The sequence below is a fragment of the Desmodus rotundus genome, chromosome 8 (assembly GCF_022682495.2).
Source record: "Desmodus rotundus isolate HL8 chromosome 8, HLdesRot8A.1, whole genome shotgun sequence".
Taxonomy (NCBI): domain Eukaryota; kingdom Metazoa; phylum Chordata; class Mammalia; order Chiroptera; family Phyllostomidae; genus Desmodus; species Desmodus rotundus.
The window spans coordinates 66,500,780-66,520,297 of NC_071394.1; the positions used below are offsets into that span (position 1 = coordinate 66,500,780).

General features: G+C 37.6%; 1 protein-coding gene across 1 annotated transcript in view; it reads right to left on the minus strand.

The window, feature by feature from the left end:
- Nucleotides 1-1,147: 1,147 nt before the first annotated feature.
- MMP16 (matrix metallopeptidase 16) overlaps nucleotides 1,148-19,518 on the minus strand; it is a 300,904-nt gene continuing 282,533 nt past the window's right edge. The window contains exons 9-10 of the mRNA XM_024566530.3: nucleotides 18,560-18,675; nucleotides 1,148-11,749 (exon numbers count right to left, since the gene is read on the minus strand). Of these exons, the coding sequence (XP_024422298.1) occupies nucleotides 11,415-11,749; nucleotides 18,560-18,675 (451 nt within the window). The 3' untranslated portion in view covers nucleotides 1,148-11,414. The remainder of the gene's footprint in view (nucleotides 11,750-18,559; nucleotides 18,676-19,518) is intronic.

Genomic DNA, 19,518 nt, shown 5'->3' on the forward strand with positions numbered 1-19,518 from the left:
TTCCTCCCCAAGCAGATCATGTCTTGGTAGTCTTTTTCTTCATCCATGGCGGACCGGGGGGCTGCGTTAAAGCCCCCCGACAATACACCAAAAGGTTGTGGGTTTGAGTCCTTTCTCTCTCTTCCTCTCTCTCTAAAATCAATAAATATATCTTCAGGTGAGAATTAAAAAAGTGCTTCTGCTGAGGATACTGTGAATGCTTAGATTGAAGTATACCTTAAGGGGAAAAAAAGTATGGCAGAATCACTGTCAGCATTAAGTCTTGTTAAGAAGTCAAGTAACATAAGGAATTAGAAAGGCGAGATTTAGTAATAAATATTTCACTTGAATAAATGAGTCAGGAGGAGAGGTGAAGGGTATAGGAAATAGGGGAGAATGAGGGGGCAGCCAATGACACCTTGGAATGACTGCCTTGAGGATGGCAGAGGGCATCAAACTGGGTTGAAGCTACAACTATTCAAATATTTTCCATAAAAGACTTACAATAGGTAAAAATTATCACTCACCTCAAAAATGATATTTATGTGTTTATGGTATGGTAAGGATGTTAAGAGATTCTCAATAACCCTACCTGTATTTTCCTTTTTCTCCACATTACATTATTCTCATTTGGCCCCTATTTGTGGCAAAAGTCATTTTATTTATTTATTTTTTAAATTTTTTTGCTTAAACAACAGAAAAATTTATTTTCTCATGTCCTGGAGACTGATGCCCAAGATCAAGGTGTGCTGGCTGGGTTGGTTTCTTCTGGCTTGCAGATGTTGCCCTCTTTCTGCCTCTTCACATGGTCTTCCTTGTGTGTGTGCATCCCTGGTGTCTCTGTGTGTCCATAGTTCTCCTCCTACTGGTTCAGGGCTCACCCTAATGGCCTCATTTAACTTAATCACATCTATATAGACATCTCCAAATACAGTCACATTCTCAGGCTCTGGGGTTAGGGCTTTGACATAATGAATTTTATTTTATTTATATTTATTTATTTATTTTAATTAAACATTTCTTTTTATTGCTGTTCAATTACAGTCATCTGCATTTTCTCCCCTCCCCGCCACCCCACCCCAGACAAACCCAACTCCCTCCCCCGCCTCCACCCCTCCCTTGGTCCAAAAGTCATTTTAGATGGTTCATATCATCGTGTGTTTTGATATAAAATATAAAAATAATAATCCAGGTACCTAAGAATAATAAATTCCCTACTGGGTCAAATCAATAATTCTCTTATTTTTCCTCTTTGTTAATAAAAACAAGGGGGATTCATTTCTTGAATTCAGCCTGATATTGATGGTTTCATATCTGAAATAGCCTTATAAAAATAGCTTAATATCCTTCTACAAATAATATTAAACTATAGTTAATTGTCCAGACACATAGGTTCTGTTATAGTGACATGTTCCAAGAGCCCAACGACTCTTATCTGTGAATCTTCCTTTCAGCTATTTGAGATGGATTTCCAAGCTCCAGGGAAGTCACATTAGATTCATATTTCACGCAATGGTTTTCTGTTCCTCTGGTCTACCGCTGCGGATAATTCCTTGGGGCCATCATCGCTGCCTTGTGTCAGAATTCCTCCTCTGTGTGGATCACAATTTATGAGATTGACTTCTTGGTGCACCCTAACTTTTATATGAGAGAATAAAGCACACTTTTTTTAATTCCCATTACACATTCCTAATTCTTTCCAAAATTCAGATGACCTTTGGGGACTCTTGATCCATAAATGTGATTATCAGGAAACTCTTGGTTGAGTACTTGATTACAACTACCTGATATTCCAGGGAGGATAAAATTAAAATGTTAAATGAAAGTGTTTTTCCTTATTTGGTGTTCTGTAAGTCAGTGCTGTGTTAATGGCCACCTTCTTCTATGGTATTATCATAAAGAAAAAGAAAGAAGGGGAAAACATCCTTACATGAGATCCTGACACAGACAATATAAAAATTAAGCCCTTTGATTAGATTTACCTACATAGTCATGATTCATGACTTTAAACAATTATTCTCACTTATCTAAAAGTGATTTTATCATTTTCAAGTGGTGATAAACTCCTAACATACATATCCTAGTTTAATGGGCACTTGCCCAAAACATACTCTATGCAGTCCTACTTCCTACTCTGGTTCCTGGTCAGTCATACCATCATGTTAGTAGTTAAATAATTCCCCTGTTGATGTGGCCAGGTAAATATACTTGCCAAATTAGGAAAACATGCAGAAGATTTTGGTCTAAATTGCTTAAAAGCTTCCCTTTTTCATTTTATGTTGATTATGAAGACATAGATAGTAAAGACTACCTCAATAGAGCACAGCCTAAACATTCATTACAAATGTGCATATATCATTCATGGAGGAAAACCACCGTGTAATGAACCATTTCTCTGTTCTCCTATTTATTGACAGTTGTTTAATTACAACACAATGAATTGATGGTAAGTACAGAAGATGCCATATAGAAAAGCCATTTAACCCTTCCCGAGGTTAAGACACAGAAGACAAAAACTGCCCCACCCCAAATACCCTCCTTGAATGGACACAAAATAAATAGAAATTAATAAATACAAAACAAATCACTGCACAGCCCTTCACACTTTGACTGCCTTGGCAGGAACCGTGCTGATAATTCCAGCTCATGAAACATGTGTAGTTAAAGGTTCCTGCAGCAAAGTGTTACAGCATTGTAAACATAAGTACTTGGTGGGGAAGTTCAGTCATGTTAATGGCCTATGGCGATGAGATTAATAGAATAGCATGACCCCTTGACCTTTAATGACTCAACATTATAAGGAGTTAGATAGTAGCTTGGTGAGCTGTTATATAGACTAGTCAACCATTTCATTTAATAATGTGCTATGAGGCCTTGATTTACTAATAAAGAAATTTGTGAATAATAGACACTGTTCAATGCATTGATCAAGAAAATAAATACAAAATTAATGTAAGCACCACAAAATTTTGCCTAATTATATCTGACAGTCATAATACACTTTAGCACCATTTTTTAGCCTTATATTTGCACACAAATGAGCTTTGTGTTTGTCAGTAGAAGCTATCTGAAAAAATACATATGTATGCAGGATTTAAGATGGTTTAGATGTAAGAATCCTGCATGGACAAAAACCATTGATAACTTGCACACCTGAAAACACATTCAGCAAATAAATGTGTTCTTTTTTTCTCTTCTTGCACACACAAAAAACTACTATTATCAACAACTTGATGAAATTGTGTTGAGTGGAATGGGAACAATCCAGAAACTTAAAGTTAGATTTAATAATCTCTCCATAACTGAAAATATTATGGGAATTAAAATGAAGGTGGAGTGTTATCAAGCAACCAAAAGATACTGGCTTATATGTTGAATATTGTAGTGTTCCTCTCTGCTTCAGAGTTTAATGCTATTTAAATGAAGTCTTCATTAACTTTATGCATTAAATTATTTTAACTTCTCGTAACCACAATAAAGAAAGGAAAATGATTTTCCTAAGAAGCTATAAAATGAGTATTGTTTACTCAGGAGACAATCTCCTTTGCAATTGTTTGCTTTTCATTTTGACTTGGAAAGATAAATGTCTGTGCCAGTTTTAAAATATATATACTATTTATTTGACAAACTAAATTTATGTGAATTTCCCTTTTAATCTATCTAGTAATATATTATATACATTTCCAAATCTGTATTACCAGATAGTTCATATGGATGGCAATCATCACATTCATTATCATACTGATCCACTGTTGGAATCAAGATAATGTAATACAGGTATACAAGTTTAAAACCTCTTGAAGATAGATTGTTACATTGATAAAGCAGGCAATTTTCTCAATGTCAATAAATGATTCTTTTAAAAAACCATTGATAGACTATGCACTAATCAGATTTTATATTGTCAAAAAACTAAGTTTATTAAAAGTTATATTAGCACAAAATTGAACTAGTAAACTCCATTTATTTCCCTCCTGTAATATAAAAACAATATATATTTGTTTAAAATTATATACCTAAAAAAATCTTTCTTGATTTTTAAGCCTGAAGCAAATTTTTATGGGTGAGTCTGTTAAACCCCTGAAAATAGAGGTTCCCACAGAAATGCTGATAGAGTCCAATGTCATACAGCACAAAGCTGCCCCCCATACCCCTGCCATCTCATTTTCTCTTTCTTTAATATATAGCTAATTTACATATAAAGGGAAATATACCAACAGATCGAGGCATTAGGTATTCATGTACTCATGGTGTATCTTACACATAACACTATATTATGGTATTCACTTTTTTTTTTGTGCAGTGATTTAAGGCACATTCTCCAAAAACAAATTTCTTTAGCTGGCTTATCAACAGACAGTAGCCTTTATACCCAGCATTTCATGTTCCTCAGGGGAAAATAGCTCTAAAAATGGTACAACCCAATGCAAGAGATTGAAGGTGGTGGTGGAATAACTGAGTCAATGTCTTTGCATGTAACTCTGAAGGAGGATATTGAGGACAAAGGCATATTTTCTGTGCACCATATCTGAGGTACAAGGCTGCTCACTTTTGCTTCTCACAAGGGGAAGGGAAAGAAAAACAAATTGATTTAAAAAAGGTGAAAATTGACATAAATGCAAAGATAAACACAGACTGCATCAGAAAACACAAATAATGTTTCTCTTTCAACCACCTGTATTTTTGACTAATAAACAGAAAAGAAACAAATAATTTCAGAATTAAGAGAGAGAGAAAAAAAAACCTGGCACACAACCGTGCTTATTTGGAAATCATGTTTGAAAGTCACAAAGTAACTAAGATTGTGAAATGTCGTATTTATGAATTTATAAAGGAATAATGGATTCCATGTCAAATACAAAAGAAGTGGCAAAAAGAACTAAAAACCTAATTTCATCCAGGTAGTAGTATAAACTAAGGAGCTCTGAGAAGATGGGCAATAACATGGCCTTTGTGATATCACTTCAGTGGTAGCAAAAACTGTGACATTGATTTTAAGATGGAATCATTCATTCAAGTAAAGCATGTTTTACCTTCACAACTGAGTCAATATAGAGGGGAGGGAACTGAGATCAAAGTGGCATTACATGAGAACAAATAAAACATGTCCTGGTGACTTTCCCCATAGACAGCTTACACCAGGCTTTATTCATCCACATCTTGGCAAGGAACATAGGTTCATGTCAAAGGAGGCTGTGCAAGTACCAGCTGTCCTGTCCTAGGAAACAGTATCCTGCACTCACATCTCACCAAAGCTGTGGTATGTGCCAGTCACATATAAAAAGGCCTGTGCCAGAAGGATTCTGCCCGGACCCAGCCTTGCTATGAACCAAGTGTTACAGACATGTATTTTGATTGATATTTTATTGCAGAGAAAAACAAGTGGATAAAATACTCATGAAACATCTTCCTAAGTCAAAAAGGTAATCATTTTCTTCATGTTCGCCTTCTCACTCTCTGGTTATTATATGTGAAATAAGGGTTATGACCCCTTCCTTACTCCCTGAAGCTGAGTGGCCTAACAAGACGCAATGATCACATCTTCATATCATATTTCTGTTTAATAGATTTTCTTCTCCCTTCTCAAGGGCACGGAATACCAGTTCTATGACAGAGTACATGGCAATTACATGGGTCAGCACATCATTCTAGTTTACCATGTTCTGGTCCTACAGTGTCCCATGGACCCTGAATATAAGGACACATTGAATACAAGCTTGACCTTTACTCTCAGTCCAATGTTAGTATAAGATACATTAGTTAATACACACTGCTCTTTAAGTTGAAAATGTGTAGAATCTTCAGATACATTCATAAATAACTACCTTTTATGTGGAACTTTTTATACTTACGATGCATTGACCATGAGTTACCTTATGTCCTCATTTCCCTTCAAGGACTGTTATTGTGAATTTCTGTGAAGTGTTATGTCATAGCACTCAGGATCTCATGCCTTGCATAGAGTAAAGAATTAGCATTGTTTAAAAAAAATGAAGCTCATATTCCATTACAAGCAGACAGCTGTGTTTCAGAATTGAAGGCTGCTACCTCAGGACTCAACCAGAAAATTGACTGAAATTTTACAATATGATATAGATTTTTCACTTGATTTCTGTGTATTTGCCAATTCAGTCTTTGTTCTTAGGCTTTCTATACTATTGATTTACAAGTAGACACATATGATATATCAAGAAATATTTGTAAGTGGATGTTATTAATCTGACCTGAAATATCTCAGCATAATTACAAAATTACACCATGGAAACATATGAGAAATGTTTTGAGAATCACATGGAAAACCAATATTACAATTCTATGAGACTAGGATGCTAAGGTTGCTCCTTTGCTGCTACTCCAAATGTTTCTTGTTCTGTGATTAGAGAGGCAGATTTCTGTCCTAGGGCAATGCTTTCTTAGGTGAGGCTAGCATTGTGTATCTTTCCAGCTGAGGTGACTGAACGTCTCATGTTCACATCTGTAGCCTAGAAGGCACTGCCTAAGTGTCAAATATGTTTATGTAGGGTGACTCTCCTTACCTCTGGCTAATTATGGGCATTGGTAGATCCCATAGTGAAGACACTTAAGTATTTTATACTTGCTAAAGTAAAATTTCCAGTTCTATTAAGGAGTGTGCTATAATAGGGTTTTATATTTTACAAAAGACTCATTTTTCCTCCTCCCTTATTTCTCTTATGGCTAATCAATATCATATTTAGCTTTCATGTTTATAATGTGGTGCCAGGCATCTTTATTATATAAACTTCTCATTTTTAAGATATAACTGATTAAAATTTTTCTGATATAGTCATGGTTCCCTCGTAGGCAATGGGGAACCGATAACATAGATCCCTACCCTCTGGCCATCATAATCTGTGTTCACAGCAAATTCATCTCAATGAGATGCTCAGATCCTTTAACATTATTCACTTGCCATCTTTTATGACATACATAATGGTTGAGGTTGCACTTACAGCCATTTGGGAGAGCTCATCTGAACTTAACATTTTTGGTTTAAACACTATTTCTCTGACATCTATGATATTTTGGAATGTGCTCTTGAGAGCACTAAAAATTAAATCAACTTTTTGCTGTTTGCTGAAAGATTTCTCCACCATCCATGAGGTTGTTTCTGACTGTTACAATCTCACAGACTCAGTACTTTCTATAAATTACTGCCTTTATTAGTTTCTGGAAATAATTCCAAAACGTATAAAAATAGTTTCATGGTTCTCTTGTTAACTCAATCTATTTGTTTATGACATCATTCCTCTTCAGATAGCCCAAATGAGTTTAGTCAATATGGACACACTGGTTATTCTAATATAAGGCTCACAAAGTTGGGTGTGAATTTGTATTACATTAGAGATATCAGCAGAATCAGCAAACTTGAAAGTTTTACTACTACCCCTAGGATCCTGTCCACACATCATCCATGTGTTGAAACTACCAGGGAGTTGGGCAATGTCCTCATCCGCCACATCACATTTTTAAATCACCCACACAAGGGGATGAAACAAGTATATATGAACAAACTGTGTGTCACTAGAAAAGGATTACAAGCAATCTGAGTAGTCAATGTTGTATTTGCTTAATTCAGTAAGTCAGTCTCTGTCCTTTATTACTTAGTAATTATTTTTGCAAATTATTACTTAGCAATTTATTACCTGATTCAGAAAAGGTCTCTGATTTATAACAGAAGTTGTCCTTGCTAGTATCCTACAGAGTTCTGTAATTGATCTGTTACCTTTGCATCTGTAAAGAGCACCAGTGTCCACCTATTCTGATAGCCATGCCCACAGACACTGTTCTCAAATGGGTCAATGGTTCAAGTGGTCACCGGCACTCCAGGTCTGCTGTGGATTTACTGCTTTATAGAGAATACAGACTGATTGGTTATTTTAATTAATTCCTGTTAATAATGCATAGAGGAATAATATTGGTTACAATTATAAACTATGTAGACCTTACAACTTATGTAAGGAACATTACCTTGTTTACATTGGTGTTTACAATATGTAATGAAAAACAATATAACAGAATTATTTTTTGTGTGTTCATAATGTCTTCATTTCAATTTGGAAAATGCTAGGTATCCATGTATTAGTGATGAGATGATGGAACTATTTAACAAGTTGTATATCTCTATTGATACTCTGCTGTTACATTATGTGGTTAACTGATGGAAATTTATTCCACAGTGATTTTGAATCACAATCCTGTGATTCAAAATTGATGTGCTAGGTCAATTAGTCATGCTCCCTTTCACAATTTCATTAGGATTGAGATTGCTTTCCCTAAATCTCCAGTGGAAAAGGAGTCAGCAACCACAGAGTGCCAGGTACACAATAAACGTTGGAACCCCATGTTTGTGATTGCATTGTGCATAACATTTAAAGAGAGAAGCCATACATATCTTTTCTTATCACCTACATCTCATCTCATATTGAAGTAAATATGGACCTATACTTGCCTATGACATTCCAGGATTAAGAACCATAGCTGAGTCCTGTTCCAAATGCATCATTATTTTCTAGCCCTTTTACACTTTGAGTCTTAAGATGAATCAGGATTTTGTTACAAACGAGTAAAGAGGCAAAAGACTAGTTATTGTATTTCTTTCCCATTTTAAAGAAAAAAAATCATTATCCATGTAGGTTAATGGAACTACTCAATGATTTATACACCCCCAAAACAACATAGTTCTTCATTTCAGTCTTTAGCAAAAAGTAGTTTCTTGTCACTTTTTCCTGGACATCAAAGTCCTAAAAGGATTAAACCCTCCCACCAGCAAGCACTGTCTAAATGAGCTTATGTGTACAGACAGTCCTCCGTGCTCAGTGGATGCAACCTCCCAAGAAAACCTGCATCATATACACGAGAAGCATGCAGTCAGCCTGCAGGGGCTGCCGCCCTCACACACAAAATCTACTGATACCTCATCAAATCATCTTCATTGCCTGACCTTCATTGTAAAGCCATTTCTCTTTTTGAACTGGTCTTTTTTTGTTAGCCATACGTTGGATATGTCAAGGTTGTAAGAAATAACAGTCTGCAATGCAACATGCTACCCATGATAACAAAATGTTTTCCCCAACACAATCATAAAATGTTGAACTGAAAGGAATTCTCATTCTCGTGCTATATGGAGTATAAATGGAAAGTCAAGGCAGACAAACTATCCATTTCCAAATAAGAATATATACCTACACTCATTAAAAATCACCTGGAAATGTGTATTATTAGCAAATTAGTAAGAAATTCTCACTAGTATAAAATTCCTGCTTTATATAAAAGCCATACTGGCCATTCAAGTATTTTGAGGTTTTATTTTCCCTTATAGTTTTATATTTGTACTAAAATGATAAATTTAGACTTGAAACTATGTTAAAGGAAAATTAAAAGTCACTTCTACCTCCAGGGTATTTTTCTGAGTGTGTCTGGAAGAACCAAGCATCCGTCTGCACACTGACACCCATAGTGCTCTCCACTTGAAGCAAACAGCTCACCCTCACTGGTTTTCAGAGAATAATTAACCCTCCAATGGAGAAGCAAAGCCAGATTTCCTCTAGTTTCTGCCAGTTTGAAAGTTAAAGGTCAAAGGGCAAAGACATAGAATAGGACTGTTCAAGAGAAATTTTCACAGAAGACAATGTTTAAGTTGTTGTTAATGACAGTCAACAGATGAACAATCAAGGTCAAGGCAAGCTGTTCATTGTTTCAAAAGCTAATCCCCCCAGGAAGCTGGCTGTCCCCGAAAAGCCAGTGTCTGAGTCATAGGGTGTGTCCTGTCTGACCATCTCTAATGAGTTCACAGCCCAGCGGCTGGAAAGCTTTTCCTCATGAGAAGCAGCTTCCTGAAAATCAATAAAGAGGTCTGTCAGTTGCTGTCTTTTTGCTAGGAAAAAAATATTGATATGAACCTGCTCCATGGGTCACACAAAAATGACGATACTGATGTTAGGACAAATGACACTCCACAGTGAGATGCTTTGGTGGTGTCTTGGCTCTGTCCGTGACCAAATGGATAGCTGGACGCCAGAAGCCACACAAACCCTTTGAGAACTATGGCCACCATGCAGGACAGTCACTTTGATTCGCTTTATAGTGGCCATATGCTCTGCATGTCCCAAGGCAAACTGAACTCCCATGCAATGGATTTTAAAACAGAAACTCAGTATGTCTAACCAAAGTAAAAAAGATTTAGGCTATTATCATTGGTTGTTCAAATAAAATTTCACTCTTACAAGATACTTAATAAAATAACTTTTTATTTGCCAGGAAATGTTTTGGCAAATCACATCACCTGTGTTTGTCATGATGCATTTCTGTAGGATCAGAAGTCACTTAAACATTGCACAGGGTTGTAGGATATCTGTTTTAAAAACCTGATGTTCCTGAACCTGAGATTACTGTCACCATTGCTCAGTTGTTCAAAATTCACCAGATAGCCAAACTGGCAACACTGTTACTCTGAAAGCTGATCTGATAGTTCTCAAAGGGTTCCACCACTGGATTATAATGTCACATGGCCTTATAAGCAATTGTCATTTCACACCACGTTAGGGACATGCTGCCTCTCACTCTCATAGAATGAATATTCCTGACAGACCCAGGAAAGGCCCAGGGCAATGGCCTAAAACAGCTTGGGGAGGTCCCACAATGACAACGCAAGGTGGCAGGAAGGAAACACTTCTGGAAACACTTCCAAACAAGTCCTGTTTGAGTAGAGCTCTGAGTACAAATGGGCTGGGACAGTGAGGACATGGCTGAAAATAGCTGTAGAAAACAAAAAAAAAAAATGGAGTGTTATTAAGGCTGTTACTATATTGCAGAGAATTTGGCCCCTGTTGGCTGGAATGGCTCCCCAGTCTTGACTGGCTGCCTCAACACCGGCAAGCACAGCAGACTTTCTGGAGAGGTTAGAGCGTACACTTCTTTGGAGACAAAGCTGTTCTGGGTCTTCCACTTTCCTGAAAGTTCAACTATGAGTTGTTTTGTTTAACCTTTTAAAATTTTCTTGCCTGTAAAGCAAAAATGCGTGGGTTTTCCATTTTGCTTTTCTCCCTACCCCCCAACCCCCCAAATGGGCTCAGACTTCAGAAGGACAATCCTATTTGAAACAATTAGGAATTGCTTGGTGTCCTCTTCTGGTGTTACTCCTAAATATGTCCTGGGCATCAGGCGTGCAGAAGAAAGGCCTAGAATGGAAAGACAAAGAAAGACAAAGGACTGAGGGATGGTAGGGACTTGCATCATGGAAGCGTCCCTACAACTGAATTTCCACTCATGCGCAGGACCAGCAACCCTATGGTTTGAAAGGTCAGCCCCGAACCAGGCTGCCACCAGCCTGCTCTGAGCTAGGAATCAGCATAACAGCTCTTGTCTAGAATCTCAAGTGATCACCAACTCCTGGAAAAGCAGCTGGAAGCCCCGTGTCACACCCACTCCTGCATGGAGCGTTTACAGTACAGTATGTGCCGAGGAGTTCCTTTCCTCTTGAACTGGAGCACAGTGTAGACTAGTACCAGCAGGCAGAGGGCCAGGATGCATGGGATGACAATGGCGATGGCTTTCACAGTGCTGGCCGTGTGGTCCAGTTTGATGACAATGTCAACATCATCAGTCGGGCTGTGTCCTTCTTTGTGTCTGTCTGTTGGTCCATCACAGCCCATAAAGTCCTTCAGGATGGATCTGGGATACCCAGGTTCTACTTTGAGTATCTGGTTGTTGAATTTCCAATACTCCTTTCCTTTGTAGAAATATGTAAACCCTGAGGGTGGAGATGGGGGAAACAATACACACAGGAACCACTTATTTGTGAAAGTTGACATATACAGACTTTTAATTAAATTGATTACATAGGCCCTGGCTGGTGTAGCTCAGTGGATTGAGCATGGGCCTGCAAACCAAAGGGTGGCCAATTTGATTCCCAGTAAGGGCACATTTCTGGGTTGTGGGCCAGGTCCCCAGTAAGGGGTGAGTGAGAGGCAACCACATGTTGATGTTTCTCTCCCTGTCTTTCTCCTTCCTTTCCCCTCTCTCTAAAAAAAAATAATAAAATCTTAAAAAAATATATTGACTACATAGAAGATGTATGTTAAGACTCTTCAGTTTGTTCAAGAAGAAGACACTATTTTGAGCTGAGCTGTATGCTGAGATGGATCTGGCCACTGAGCCCCAGGGACTGTGCCCTCTGATGCCTGGGGAAGCCCAGCCAGAAAGAAGTGCTCTCTGCTGAGGGTGTTGAGAGACCAAGTGGAGCACATCTAACCTGTCTACCCTGGAGCAAGAATCTATCCATTGCTGGCCCAAAGAACTGAAGGCACATAATCGATACCAGTGTGACAATATCCACCTGCATTGAAGATGTTGTCGTACCTTATAAACTGAAGTGCCATTGGCCTCAGACTATGACCAAGTACACACAGGAGGGGGCTTCTCCAGGAGACCCCTCATGGGGAGTAGCACCAGAAGTAGCTGTGATCCTTCTAAACAATAGGTTTCCATGTCACTTGGACCAGAAATCATAGCAAATCATAAGTCATAAGACTAGAGGTGTTTTCCTTTGTCTGCTAGGAATTTTAATAAGTAAACAGGTATTTCTAGTATTTTGTGCACTAATCTCATTTTTGGCTTTAGGTTACACACATTGTGTCACTTCCTTTGGCCTCATTATATACCTTTCTTATTCACATAGCCCATGCTAAATCCATGTCACCTAACTATATTTTACAGAACTTCTAAAGCCTTTATTAACCATTTTAGAGTAAAGAATTAGCAGTGTATAAATAGATCCCCAATTTTATCTTTAATACTTCCAACTAATACATATTTCATAGGGGAGGAGGTGGTATATGGGAGGCTCAAAGATCTGGCAATACATATGATTTACATTCCAAACCATTAGAGATATGAATAATAGACTTTGCAAGTTTATGGTAATTAAACTACAAGTATGTGTGTTTTTCTTAGGGTTAGTCTCTAAATTTTTTGTTGGGTATATATCATTTTTTCTTCCTGTTCATAACTCCATCATGTCAATTGTTTTGTGACTGAACCTGCTGGATTTCATTCCTGAATAAAGATAATATTTATGAGGCCAAAATAAATGTTTTAATGTCATAATTACTTTAAAAACTATATTCTGGGAAGTATCTATTTTTAATAGTATGCCTATTTTAGAGTTAATAATCATTAATGAGGGTTTTCTTTGTCCCATGTTATTGAACACCTACTCTGGAAGAGAAAGCCTTGTGTTAAAAACTTAGTAAATGACATTTCATAATCTCATAACCACTCTGTCAAGTAGAATTAGTTACCTATACTTTCCAGGAAAAGATACTGTGGCTCACAGATGAAATAAAATGCCCAAGACCTGGTGAAATGTTGGTGTAGCTCTAGAGCCTTCACATGAATGATTTGTCTAAGATTGGGTCCTTTAGAGATCTCCCGTCTGATCAAATTCTCCTTGGTTAAACAGCACAGGCTGTGATAGATACCACTTCTGAAGCAAGCAAACAAACCAGAAAACTGACATCTCTCAAAAACTTTCAGCTAGGACAGAGCATCACTCCAGGTCACTTTTTCTTGGAAGTCACTCTGTTTAATGCCATAAAGTCTGCCATTGGTTTTTGTAGCAAAGGGCAGTTTTGCAATCAGAGAAACTTGCCAAGTGAAAACAGGTGTATGTAGGGGCAGCCAGGGTGGAGAGGACTCACGTTGCCCTGGAGGTACCTAGACTGGCGGAGTGTGGGACAAACGAGTCAGGCAGTCTGACCACTAGCAGACCCTGCGACCCTACATTCACACACAGATAAACCAAGAGGGCCGGCCTCAGAGTGGCAGAGAACGGGGCAGGCAGAGTGGCGGATAGCACCCCACAGCCCCACATTCACACATAGATAAACCAGGACAAATGGTGGGGAGCGAAGCAGACTGAGCAACCTAGGGCTCCAGCTCGGGGGAAATAAAGCCTCAAACCTCTGATTGAAAACACTCATGGGGGTTGGGGCGGCAGCAGGAGAAACTCCCAGACTCACTGGAGAGGTCCTTGGAGAGACCCACAGGGGACTAGAGTGTGCACAAGAGTGTTCCCACCCACTTGGGAACCAGCACCAGAGGGGCCCAATTTGACTGTGGGTAGCAGAGGGAGTGACTTAAATCCAGTGGAGAGTGGAGCAAGTGCCATTGCTTCCTCTTGGCCCCTCCCCCACATACAGCTTCACAGTGCAGCAATCAGCATTACCCCGCCCCTGTGAATTCTAAAGCTCCGCCCCTTTAAGTAACAGACACGCCAAGACAAAAAAAAAAAAAAAAAAAAGGCCCCAATGACAGAACACTTTAAAGCTCCAGAAATAAGTCAACTAAACAGCGAACAGATAGCCAACCTATCAGATGCACAGTTCAAAATGCTGGAAATAAGGACGCTCACTGAATTAGTTGAATTTGGTTGAAAACTAGATGAAAAAATGAAGGCTATGCTAAGAGAAACAAAGGAAAATGTACAGGGAACCAACAGTGATGTGAAGGAAACTGGGACTCACATCAACGGTGTGGACCAGAATGAAGAAAGAAACATCCAACCAGAAAAGAAGGAAGAAACAAGAATTCGGAAAAATGAGGAGAGGCTTAGGAACTTCCAGGACACCTTTAAACGTTCCAACATCTGAATCATAGGGGTGCCAGAAGGAGAGAGGAAGAACAAAAACTTGAAAACTTATTTGAACAAATTATGAAGGAGAACTTCCCCAGTCTGGCAAAGGAAATAGACTTCCAGGAAGTCCAGGAGGCTCAGAGAGTCCCAAAGAAGCTGGACCCAAGGAGGAACACACCAAGGCACATCATAATTCCATTCCCCAAGATGAAACAGAAGGAGAGAATCTTAGAAGCAGCAAGAGAAAAGGAGACAGTCACCTACAAAGGAGTTCCCATAAGACTGTCAGCTATTTTCTCCAAAGAGACCTTACAGGCAAGAAGGGGCTAGAAAGAAGTATTCAAAGTCATGAAAGCCAAGGACCTTCATCCAAGATTACTGCATCCAGCAAAGCTATCATTTAGAATGGAAGGGAAGATAAAGTGCTTCTCAGATAAGGTCAAGTTAAAGGAGTTCATCATCACCAAGCCCTTATTATATGAAATGTTAAAGGGACTTATCTAAGAAAAAGAAGATGAAAAATATGAACAGTAAAAATGACAGCAAATTCACAGTTATTAACAACCACACCTAAAACCAAAACAAAAGAAAACTAAGCAAACAACTATAACAGAAACAGAACCACAGAAATGGAGATCACATGGAGGGTTATCAATAGGGGATTGGGAGGGGGAGAGAGGGGGGAAAGGTGCAGAGAATAAATAGCATAAATGATAGGTGGAAAATAGACAGGGGGAGGGTACGAATAGTGTAGGAAATGTAGAAGCCAAAGAACTTATAAGTATGACCCATAGACATGAACTATAGGGGGGGAATGTGGGAGGGAGGGGGTGGGTAGGATGGAGTGGAGTGAGGGGGAGAAATGGGACAACTGTAATAGCATAATCAATAAATATATTTTAAAAAAGAAAAAAAGAAATAAGAAGTCTAATCATTATGAATTAGAGAAAAAATGTAGTACTTGAAAAAGAGCAGACTAAAATCTTTGTAATAGAAATCTGTCATACCTTAATCCCACAAAATTCATCTCAGTGTATAACTTAAGATTTTATTCCATTTATGAAATGTCAGTGGGTTGAGAAGATGTTGATGTACTCATTTTTTCCTTTTTAAGAGTAGATTTGATATAATAATCTTGTAGGTGTTATGTTTACTAAGAGCAGCTACTTCAGAATAATTTTTATTTCAATTATCATATTTTGAGAAATTCACAGGCTAGAAGTGGGGTTATAATTGGCAATATCAAATGCAATGGCGTTAAAAGTAAAATTTTGTATTAATATTAAAATTGCATTTTTTAAGGAGAGAATATAGAATACCTAGGAGGTGGGGCTTGACAGTAGTTAATGTAGAAACAATTTCAAGGAGGGTGAATACAGATTCTTTACCACAATTTTAATATAAGTTAAAAACTCACAGGGATATAAAGTGAAGCATAGGGAATATTTAATAATATTGTAATATCTTTGTATGGTGCCAGGTGGGTACTGGACTTATTGAGGGATCACTTCATAGTTCCATCAGTGAATGTCAACTGTAATTAAAAAATTAAAATAAAACACAGGCTGTTTTTTAAAACAGTTAAATAGTGAGTGCTAAGAAAAAAATCATCCCACTCTATTCTGCATGAGTCAAATATCATTTCAATTTTTGAAGTTATTTTTGAGGACTGAGAACAAAGAGGAAAACAAGAAAAGTGTTAAGATGGTTACACATGAAAACCAAGAAGCAGATAGCTCAAGAAGCTACATTCCTAGAAATCCTAGGCTTGTCTAGTGTGACAAAATGAAACACTGATCCCAACACAAGGGACCACCAGTTACTTTAATGATACAATATAGAAAAAGATGTTTTAGCTTTGCTTCTTTTTTGGAGATGGTGTATTTGAGCACATATCGTGAGGCTCGAATGTTCCAGTTTCCAACCTTAGATATGTACTTTTACCACTTTTATTATCATAAAAAGTTACTTAAAACTTGCTGATATGTTCCTCATTTATAGATAATAATAAATGAAGTGAAGAGATATTTGTATTGGGCAATTAAATTAGAAAATGAATTCATAGAGCACAACTGATATACAGCAGCTACTCAATAAATGGCATCTCTTGGCCATATTTCATTGGTCAAAGTGTCAGAATTAATATCAGTATGCCTTTCAGGAAGGCATATTTCACTTTAATACAAAAATATCCTTCAAAAATCTATAGCTGAATTTAAGGGTTTTTTTTTTTTAATTATCATTAGGAGAGAATTCCAAGGAAGAAACTCGTACATTGGTTGAAGGGTGGATAGACAAATCATTTCGGAGTTATACCATCTCTGATTTTATGACTAATATATATTATCTGTGTGTACTTGGCCTTACGTGGAATTACTTTGAGTCTAAATATAAATACAAATGTATTTACTTAGTAATTTGAGATTGCTCTCTTTCATAAAAACATAATAGAAACTGAAAAGTCTGAGTTTAAAGTAAGAAGCTACAGCTTGAGATTTGACTAGAAACCAAAAACAAACAAAACAAACAAACAAAAACAAATAACAACAACAACAAAAACAAACAGAGAGCTTGCTGTGGGTAGATTAGTTGACATTGCTGCTTACAGAACAGGGTTTCGGACAATTAGGAGATCTCCACCTTAGGGAGTGAAAGTTTACAGCAATGAAAAAGATAAAATTAACTTCAACAACTAACATGGTTACTGTGTGACTGTCTTTCAAGAGGTTATAATGGGCATGCATGTTGATGGTTGTAATCTGAGATTTTGAGTGAGAGGGATCAGGTCCCAAAAGAGGATATTCAAGGAGGATTTCCTAAAAGATGAAAAGCGAGCTTGTGTTGAAATACCAAAAAGGGAATGGACCAGTTAAGGTCCAGAAGACACAAATGTGATGAAATTTCATCTGTAGTTTTTTGGCCATTTGTAAGCACTGATTTTCCCAACATGCTTTATGTCTCTGTTAGTATTTTACAAAGTTCTTTGCTATGTGAAAAGAAAACATTAATTTTTGAATATAAGGAAATTGTTTCTCTCCTTCTGAAATATACCTAAGGTGGGAAGATAATGTTGTTCTCGCAAGAGATGTATATTTGTCACTTATATTTATGCTATAGGCTTTTCATGCCATTGAGGACCCACATAGTTATAATTGTCTTCTGATTCTTATTATAAGTCATTTGACAGGATGGGGTTTTTTTTTTTCTGTTTATTTCAGAATGATATCTCTTTCCCTTTCTTTGTTCTGGGACACTGTGTTTAGATTTTATTTTGAATTATTGTTATCATGGTTTAGTCCTATTTAGTAATCCCTGAATGAGGAGAGAAGTGTTCAGCCTTGACATATGCCAACATCAGGGAGTGTGGACTATCTACTGCTTGGCTAACTGCCACTTAGGATCTGGCTGAATCTCAAATCCTGAGAGTGAGCAACAGGGACTTGGACTACTCTGAACTGTTTCTCATTATTAAGCAATTATGCTTGGCTGTTCTGAGCTGGTATCTTCCTTGTCTGCTGACAGTCTCAGCCAAACACACACATGAAAACTTACACCCTCAACATGCCCCATTTCCAGGTGTTTCTGTGCCTCAGCTACAATTACAACTTATTTCTCTGTGACCTGTTCCTGTCCCATGATATCTTATTATCTTCATACAAATTTTAGAAGAAAAATAGGTGACATTACTCCAAAGGTATCCACATCTTCCATTAAAAAAATCACTTTCATCTTTTTCTAAATAAATTGAGGTTAAAAAACATCTTGAGCAGAATATTAAACGTAAATTGAGTAAATTTATGTATGTGGTAATACAGTACAATGTAGCTCTAGTGTGGTGCTTTCCAATGACTTAATGCAGTGAAAAGCTAGAATGCAATACAGAAATATGTAGTAAATCACAAAGGGTATAATTCATATACTGCATACCATTCTCCTTGTGCACAAATGCTCCCTGGGGAGAGTCAGGGATACCTTTCCAGACTGTAATGGGTTTGGGATAGCCAGGGTCCATGGTTTTCATTTCTTCACTGTATCTCCAATACCTAAAAAGGATAAAGGCAAGAACAATAACACATGCGTAGGAAACGAAATGATGTATACTGACAGCAGTAGTTAACATTCATCCTCCTTGCTGCATGTCACCTGTATACCTGGTAATGAATTTCAGAACTGATTTAAATCACTGTAAAGACAGTGGAACCAAAACATTCATTCTGTTTTCTTTCCTGCATTTGTGAAAACTATATATGTTATTGTGTATTTATTTAGTCTGTTAAATTAATTAAAAATGCTAGATAAGTATATTTACAGTGTGAAAGGGTAGCATCAATGTATGTGTAAGTCAGAGGTTTCCATTTTTTAACAATCTAACTCAGGCAGCTGAACATTTTTTCAAATAACCCAAAGCAGAATCTTGATTCATTTATTCATTCAACATTTATTCGAGTACCTGCTATGTACCTGGCATTATTGTAGGTGTTAGAGATACAACCTTGAACTAAACAGACATGCCCCAGCTCTCATTAGTCTTACCTTTTAGGGTATGTTGAAGGTTATAAGCAAAAAACTAACATCAAAAAATACATACTATGCTAGCAGGTGGAAATACTTATTAAGAAAACAAAGCAGATCAAATTATCCCTCAGAATGGGCTAAGAGAACAGAGAGGGGTCTACAATAAGCTGATGTCTGAGCAGCGGCAGATGTGGATTTGGAGGAGGGGCACACCAGGTGGAGTCAGGAGTCATGGAAAGTTCTTGTGGTGGTGACAAGCTTGAAGTGCCAAACGTGAAAAGTAAGACCTTTGTGACCGGAATTGAGGTAGCACAGGGGAGTGGAGGTCAGCGTGCAAACCGCATCTGTGATTAGACAGACCCTCACACTAC